The sequence below is a fragment of the Morone saxatilis genome, unplaced genomic scaffold (assembly GCF_004916995.1).
Source record: "Morone saxatilis isolate NCDOM2014 unplaced genomic scaffold, NCSU_SB_2.0 Contig24, whole genome shotgun sequence".
NCBI lineage: Eukaryota > Metazoa > Chordata > Actinopteri > Moronidae > Morone > Morone saxatilis.
The window spans coordinates 16,712,621-16,721,995 of record NW_023339807.1 but is presented as its reverse complement, the minus strand read 5'-3'; the positions used below and the strand labels follow the sequence as shown (position 1 = coordinate 16,721,995).

The window sequence follows — 9,375 nt, the reverse complement described above, 5'->3', positions numbered from 1 at the left end:
GGGGGGGGGGGGGGTCATGACCTTGTCTCATAATATGGACTACACACTGGTGTGACAGTCATGTCAATTATATGTGACATGCAGACACAGGGACACAGGAAATTCTGCATACATGATAACTGATAGTGAAGGGGAAATACTGAGTTCTACTAATAGAACGAGCACATGATAAGAATGACGAGAGAAATAAGAAATAGAAAAACAGAAAGAAGGAATCTAACGTTTGAGAATATAATCACATGTACATGTTAAATTTGTTGCAGACCATATTTGACTTTTGCCACAATAGCACCTCAGATAACCTAACAGGAGGATTTGAAACATGCAAGGTGTGTTTCAGGTGCAACTGAACTGGACTGGAGTAATGTGGTGGGGGGAAAATGCATAGTGGCATGTAGTTGTACATATGTGAATTAGACAATTGATTCAATTCATCCTCTTGCTATAACTCTATAACTAGGGGAGTGCCGACTGAGGCAAGGCGCATCTATGTATTGTACAAGGCCATGGCATTCATTCTAGTTTTTGTGTGTTTTATACGTGTGCATTGCATACAGTAAGTTACTTGTCAAATCAACAGCTAAGCACATAATGTTGCTCAGTATCTACAGCTACAATATACAACAGTACTTTGTAGTTGAATACATATACAGGGTCAGATTGTGTTGAACGTACTGTATGACATTCTGCTAGAACACTATGATGAATAGTGTAATATATTCCTCATATATATATTATGTAATATATCAATTATTGATTACCTGCCTCGTAATACAAATAGTGACAACTTGAGCAAGCTGAAGCTTAAAGTGCTCTGACAATGTGTCTCTTAATGTGGTAATTTGCTGTACCTATGTTTGGTTATTTTTTCCTCTAATTTATAATTATTATATAGAATAAACAACCTGCAGTTACTGTTTCAACAGTTCATCATCTCTGAATATTCAGAAGAATGACTGTGAATTGTCTTTTTTTCAACACTCAACTTCCACATTTATGTCTTCATGCAATCTCTCTCTTATTCAATACCTCCCATTCACACCTGTTTCAGAAGATTAGTTTTTTTTTTCTCCCTTTATATTCTTTGACTGTATTGCATTGATTCTTTCTTGTTTCAGTTTATCATGACTTTTGCAGCAATTCCTTTACACATTTCTCTTCTCTGGTGCAGTAAAAATATTTAGTAACAAAACTAGAAAGGCATATCTGGTGATTCTCACTTTCTTTGGAGTCTTTTGGAGTGCATGCTAATATTCATAATGGCGGTGGGTGGTTACATTGCCACACATTATGTGAAATTCTTAAGAAACAGCCATGAAAATGAAGTAACTGCATGCAATATGTTTCAAAAGATAGACCACAGGAAAGGTTTGCGAAAGTTCGCCATAGCAACACAGTTTTCAGTCCCTTCAGACGCTAAGATTCGTGTATTCAAATACTATTCACCATTTACTTGATAACACTAACTCTCCTCTTTGTTATCACTTGGGAGCAAGCCCTGTTCCTCTGTCCTATAGTTGTCCTTTTCAAGATCTCTTTGTCACATTAGTACTCCCTCATACCACCTCGCTCTACGCAGCATACCTGTACCAATAAAAGCAAGAAACTAAAACACAATCAAGTTCAAACTTGCCACCCACCAGCCCCGTTTCCCACTCTTTCTCTCTTAGTCATGTCCTAAACTGTTTGACTCTCATCCGCAGTTCCTGCTCTTGCCAGAAAGGAAAAATACAGAATTGTCAGCCTGTGACTCGTAAATACCACCCTCTTATTCATTAGGAGGTGTTCTCAAAACAGGCTGTGAATAAAACAAACAATGGCAAAAGTCGGGCTGACGCTCTTCCTTAGGAACCACTGGGAATTATAACAAACATCTTAAATGAACATGTACAGTAATGTGCACACACTGTACAGCAGTGTCATGTGCACGGTTTAAAGGTTGAATTTAAAGTCAAGTTTGCAAAATATGTATCAAAAAAATACCAACAAGCAACAGCAACAAGAAAGTGTTATAGTTACCTTCTCGTCTTCCATCCGCTCCATCTTTTCTGCCTGATGGACGATATTCAGAAGAAAACTGACTCTTCAGATCACAAAGTGAAGCTTCTTAGACTGAGTTGTCTCTTATTCTTTATGAACACACACCTCTGTCAGCAGGAAAACCTGACAAGAAACAAACACAAGAGCAATATGTCATATAGCAAACATTGTATTTGTATTTGTTCCAGAATAAATGTTTGAAGGATCTCAACTTCTTCAGCATCAGAAAATGGATCCTGTGGGTTATAATAGAAACAATCACTCTTTCCTATATCTCATATATCTCATACCAGTAAAGACTATTAGCTACAGACCTAATGGACTAGTGTAGAGCACTCTGCAGCAGCTGAAGCACTTTTCTGCTCTCAGTGAATTCAACAGGAGTCTGAGCCCAAAATTAAATTAAACCCCTCCCCCTGCTTCCTTGTTCACCCTCCTCTGTAGCTCTCTCTAATTATGAAATGAAAAGAGAAAAGTGATGTAACTCCTTCTTTTCAAATGAAATTACTGTCGCTTTTTGCTTAATTTAATAATTAGAAAGCATAAAATCTCGTCTGAATGGGCTGCAGAGACTATAATAAGTCCCATTGTCGGGATGGAGCCGCATGTGAGGCTGTACCGACAAGTGGATTTGACTACACATGTTTTATGCGCGCAGTGAGATACTTTAACTGAAATTATTATTATTATTAATAATAATAATAATAATAATAATAATAATAATAATAATACAGACAGACAACAATTCCGCACCCCAAAATAACATGTGAGCAACATTTCTGACAGACAGTGACAACCCGAATGAATCAATGAGAATGATGAATAAAAATAAATGTTTACCGTTATGAGGGATTTGTGCCAGTCTGTGTGTATCCAGTAAAACAATCTTGTCCCGACTTGTTTGCTATGACAAATGTTCAGTCCTCCCCTCCTGTTTGTATGTTTTTTTATAGAAAGTGGTACACGCTCATCGGCACGTTTCAGTGCTTCAACGTTATCTCTTAGTCATACGTTACTTGGAAGTTTGCAAGACGCATGGTTACCCATCCTGTTGAGTCGCGGGTCGTAATGTCAGTGGTAGCTGCGCAGATGTGTTTCCACTCAGCTGAAGAGATGGGGACGTGCTCGGATGAGCGTACGGTATACTGGGGCCAGAGATGGAGAACAAACGGTGTCGGTGAAAGGGGCCTCTGTGCTGCTGCTGGCCCCGTCGGCTGCCCACCGGGGGCGCGAGAACAAAAGGCAAATGTGCACGGAGTTCAGATACAAAGCCTGGTCATGCAGAAATCATGAGACCGGCTCAGTGGGTGGCAAACAAACGGGAAGCCCTCCTAATTCTTCAAAAACTAATCTTCACAGCCCACTTAAATCCCAGTCCGGAATTTGACAAGTTCTACAGAGAAATGCGAGTGAGGAGGGCGGTTTTAAAATCAATTTGGTGAGCAGGTTGGACCCAGTGTCTGTGTAACTTTTAATTAGAGGTCAAGGACTTGAGTTTGATTTTGGGTGACAATTTAATTATAATGGTTTGATTTCCTTGCCCAAAATGAACAATTTAAAGATGCAAAAGCCTGTCAGTGTCAGATTTTATAGGTCAGAAATGCTGCCACTACTCCAGAAGATGTTGACCATGTGCCAAAAAGAGAAGAGCAACTGATGTTTTCATGTTACATTCATTTAGTTACATGTTCAAGTCAACAGAGAAAAACAAAACAACAACTACTGAAGGAATGCGGAATCCATGATTTGAAATATAGTCCAAAAACAGGAATTCATTCTCAGCTAAAACCTGCAAATAATAGGGACATGACCTCTGTGGCCTCAGTGGCAGCTGTAGCCCTGATCAGTATTATAGATCAAAATCAGTGGCAGCTGATGGTGAGGCCAACACTTTGTTTTCTAGTTTAATCCAACATTTGATCATGTAAACTGTTCCAGTTGGACATAAATACATCTGTTTATTCCTGAGCTGAATGAATGGAAACAGGATCGTGTTTGACATCAAAACTAAATTTTCATTTACTTGTTTATTTATGTATGCCCAAAAAAGTAAAGTGACTCTTAAAAACAGCATCTGACCTGATAAGAGAGATTATTTTAACAATACACCCAAGTGACTTCTCTCTGAACTGTTATTAACTCACCCCGGTGTCTCAGTAAGAAATCTCACTCATTGCATCAGAATTTTGACACACAATGTCACGATGACGCAAACTGGAAAGAGGAGGTTGGGATGAGCCTTCAGCTGTAACCAAACTATGACTGTATATGCACATATGACCTTTAATGGGACGTTATGGTGAATTAGGTTTCATACTATACAGATTAATATACCTTATGGTACCTTAAATCTACAGGGCCACTCACATCGCTGTCGTGTAGTTGACAGCCAGAGTCCAGGGAAAAAAAGTGACCGGAAATCTGTTGTAACAGTGGATACATATGAAAAACGTCAGACTCTGTTTAACGTGGATGGCTCCCTCCCTTTTTGTGAGTAAGTCTTTTGTGGAATCACAATTATTTAATTATTTCTGTAAATAACCATCTGGAAACTACACTCTCAACAAAAAAGAAAAGAAAAAAGGAACTAACAGAGTGACGTGAGAAGATGTTCAGGTTCAGAGCCTACCCTGCCCCAAGTGCTTGCAACATCTTCAGGAACTACAACCCTCTGTCCCAGCATCCCATCTGGATCCTGTGAGCCGTTGCCAGGGAAACCAAACCTGCAGCATCTCCTCCAGTGACCTGGCCTCTGTGAGCCATTCAAGTTATAAGACATCTGCAGAGGGCAAAGGCAGATAAACAGAGAGAGGGAAGGAAGTGAAGAAAGATAAATGCACTCGCTCTCTCTCTCTCCCTCACCATCACCCATACATGCACACACACGCACACACACACACACACACACACCATTACAAACCACATCCTGCAGCCGCCTGAACCCAAAACATCTGTGTGAGTGCTGGACTCTTGCTCTATCTAAAAGGTAGCTTAAAAGTTAAATACAAAAAATACATTTCCCACATATATTGTGAATATTTCAGCACTTCATTAACCTCTATTATATACTATTGACCTGTGGTAAATTACATCAACAAACAAGTTGTGTTTAAAATAACTTCATCATATATTAATATTCTAAATGCTTGCATGATTCGATACACATTTCTTTTCAGTTCAGCTTGGCATTTTAGGTATATTAGATAAATGTTGGGTCTTGTGTGGGTTTAAACATTATAAATATGCAAACATGTTGTACATAAATATTTTTATAGTGACAATCTGGTGGTTGAGGGTCAACAGTGTTAAAAGGTAATTTGCACCTTATAAAGACCTTGTTACAGAGGGATCTAGTGTTGAGTAAAGTTTGCTGTTGGTTCAACTCATTTAAATTTGGTGCAACAGTGCCACCCTGTGTGTATGGACACACACTGGGACCCAATGATATTCAGTTCTCTGGCACGTAAGATCACAATCTTATGAAAACAATGTTGTGTTTCTTACAGTGTTTCCCCTCCATTGACTCTTTGCTTTTTGCATCTTTTTTTGTTAAAACTTCACCACAACAACTAAAAAAGTCTCATTAGTATCAGTACCAAGCCTGAAAGGGATTTTATTCAGTTGATAGATGAACACAGAAGAGGAGAACACACCCTTTCTGGCATGTCAGGACATATTGCAGCATTATTAAGGTGAACACTTGCCAATGGAGGATGTGGTGAGCTGGTGATAAAAGGAAGATTACAACTGTGGTGTGACGACGCCGATATTGTAACACAGTGTAATTAATAAAATTGGGAGCCTCAAGCTTAAAATGAGCTACCATTACATTGTGAAGTAAGCAGTGACAGGAAACGAGTCTTTAAATCCCGGTACGGTGAGGAAATGTGTTAGACAGCAATGGAGGACATAGATATGGTTGATTACCTCCACCATCAGGAAATCAATCAGGTAATAAATGATACAAATTAAATGAAGATGTCTTTTGGTAATTCACCAAAACCTACATTTCTATTATTGTTACAATAAGTCACTGATATCCTGCATCTTTTAGGATGGTGGTGTACTATAGAAGATGCTGTGACATATAAACACTGATCATGAATAAAGGCCAAAGCCTCAATGTTTTAAAGCTAATCTTTGTTTCTGATATTTATCTGTGAAACCTTTTCATATCGTAAATATGCTCTATGTTTTACTTGTGCCACCACGACACCAGTGACATTCTTCTACTTCCGTTACAGAGAAAAAAGGATGTCGAGTTAATTACGTCAACTTCCCCCTCTGATGAAACGCACTAATCTTCTAGACTTGCATCAGTTCAGTAAAGCAGTACAAATTTGTTGGACGGTGCAGTGCAGTGCAAAAAATTACTGTTACCCAACATCAGTAAGTGGATTCAGCACAACAGTGCCACAGTGTGGTAAGAATTGAGTATTACACCAAAAAGAGCATCGGCTTATATCACCACCACTGCCACCCACTGGAACAACTATGTTGTTGTTGAGTTTTCACAGTACAGACCTGAGGGGTGTTGCAGAGAGGACTAAATGAACACTTTCGCAGATTACTGTGATGTCCATATAATTATCAGGATAGCTGAAGGCTGTGTTGGGTAATCCAGAGAGACTACAGGTCTCCGCAAGTTCAACTGAAAATAATATATAACCAGTTTCACTCCAAAATAACTCGACGACTACAAGAGAAGACATACACATGAAGAAACTTTCAGCAAAATAATAAATCATTACATTTTTGGACTCGATACAGAAACCCTGATGACATTAAGCCCATCTGAAAGATTTGCCCCACAATACCTTGCCCTGCCTTTAATATGGATATGATTAGCTGTCACTGAAAAGACATTTCAGTTACATTTACCTGTGGACAGGTACAGTTACTTAATGTTCACTTCAGTGGCAGCCAATCAGGCATGCTTTGTGTATTTAAGTTATTTTAAGAAAAAGGTTGTCTGACTTGTAGAAATGGCTTATTGGTAAATTCAATGAAACAAAGTACTGAAACTGTAATAGTGAACAACATCATTTTAATTAAATCTGCATGCTGAAGAGTAGTCACAATAGAGACAGGAAACAACTTCAGCCTTTAACATGAAGGGTAAAAAGTTGGTGCGTGTTTAAGTTAATAGGTTAATGACATCAATGTTGATTACAATTGTGAAAGCCTGTTTGGAAGATGTCTTAGGCACTCTACAGGAGATAAAAGGTGAGGTAACAGATGTCCTGCATGACTGTCTGATGATTAGATTTCCTGGTTTGAAAACTTCCATTTCTATCTGCTCGCCCATTTGCGACCCTGTTGGGAGATTTAAGAGAAAACACTTACAAATAATTGAGAAACTTTGTTGCTTTACACTCACAGAAGTTAATGTGAATCCCTAGACATAGCACCAGCAGAGACTTGAGTATGGAATTCATTCCTTGAGATCTTGGGAACAGTATGGTGTGCGAAATAGTCTCACCAACTGTTGATTTGATGTATATGCAAACAGAAGACAATAAGTTATATGCACACCACTTCAGGTGCAAGACTGTCAGGAAAGGCATCAGTGGGAAAAAATGGTAAGGCTAGCACACTTTATCACGGCCTTTTTTTTAATGACAACGTTCCATCTAGATGGATCTTGGTCAGGTTGATGAAGATTATAAGCTAACTACATAATGCTACATAGTTACAGTAACATCAATATTCGTGTGTGCTTGGAAAACACTATTAGGAAAATAGTTTGGCGGTCCATTCACCGATAGGACACTGACCATGCTTGTGGAAATGGCTTAAACTTACCCAGCTCATGGGATCAGAGGACTTTGTAAACCTCTGGTACCAATCACAGTGGGCACATCTGGTCTTTGGTGGACAGGGCCTTTGTTGCACCTATGAAAGTCTGGGAGAAAAAAAATAAAAATAAATAAGGGTCAGGTTACTTCATCTGCACATGTTTCTTACTATAAACACCATAAACATAAAGGCCGGCTGGCTCTGGGACAGTCAGGACCAGCATTATGGATGGTGCAGTCTGTGTAAACCAGAGCTCCGTCTTGGTTCTCTTTGTACTTTAGTTACAAGATGTTCAAGTAAATGTGGAGTGAAAAAATATCACAACAGATGAGCCGTTATTTTATTTTATTAACAAAACTTTCTTCAAAATAATACTTCTTTTATAACCTTACATGGTTATAAAATAGGCACTACACTCAATTTTGGCTTATATGACCAATGGATTCCAGGGAGACATATAGTCTGAATATACAGAAGAAATTGACTAAACAAGTATTATCTCCATACTACCAAATGTCATGTGGGAGGTCATTATTCTACTTTACTACTTTTACTTTTTACATGAACATGTCCTAAATAACTGAAATGTATGTACTTCTTAATGGTTAGTACTCTTTTATGTAGTACTATAGTTCTCTTTATGTTAATACTTTTATCAGTACTCTTTATGATAGTACTATAGTACTTTTATGTATACTATAGTTACTCTTTATGTATTACTATAGTACTTTTATGTAGTACTCTTAGTATATACTCTTTATGTAGTACTCTTTAGTTATAGTTACTCTTTATGTAGTACTCTTTAGTATTAGTACTCTTTATGTAGTACTCTTAGTATAGTACTCTTTATGTAGTACTCTAGAAGTACTTTGTATGTTAGAAAAATACTCTTAAGTGTATGTACTTTAGATAGTACTCTTAGTATCAGTACTCTTAGTATACAGTCTCTCTAGTACTAGTATCTTTATTGCAGTTAACTCTATATGCAGTACTCTTTTTACGAATACTCTCTTTTACGCATGTACTCCTCTATACATACGTACTATCAGTACTTTAAATATAGTACTATAGTACTCTTTGTATTGTACTTTAATTAATACTCCTTTATCATAAACTCTTATATAAATACCTCTTTATATAATACTCTTTATATATATACTCTTTATATCCACATTCTCACCCAGGTAGTTTGGAAACAGTTGCGGTCTGTTGTGTTGGGAACCTGCGTCGGAAGGGAGCAGTCCTGTAGCTCTTGATCTTCTTCCTCGATATTCTCAGCCATCTTTATGAGCTTCAGTCAGACTCTGAAAGACACTGATACAAAGCACAGTGCGGATTAACTAACAGCTGAAACACATCTATGAAACACAACCACAGTCAACTATCACAATGTCACCTCAACATAACGCTCACTGTTAGCTGGCTAAGCTAAAAACAGCGTTGTTTTATTAACGCATTGTATCGCTACTCAGTGGTAGTTTGTTATCAGACCTCTGGATAAACATACGCAAGCTAGCTAGCAAACAACTCTTGTCA

At 38.1% G+C, this 9,375-nt stretch overlaps 1 protein-coding gene across 1 annotated transcript in view; it reads right to left on the bottom strand.

Moving 5' to 3' along the window:
- The window catches only part of slc2a3b (solute carrier family 2 member 3b), an 8,728-nt gene extending 5,550 nt beyond the window's left edge, over positions 1–3,178 (bottom strand). The window contains exons 1-2 of the mRNA XM_035672632.1: positions 2,881–3,178; positions 2,020–2,163 (exon numbers count right to left, since the gene is read on the bottom strand). Coding sequence (XP_035528525.1) covers positions 2,020–2,043 — 24 coding nt within the window. The 5' untranslated portion in view covers positions 2,044–2,163; positions 2,881–3,178. The remainder of the gene's footprint in view (positions 1–2,019; positions 2,164–2,880) is intronic.
- Between the last annotated feature and the right edge of the window lie 6,197 nt (positions 3,179–9,375).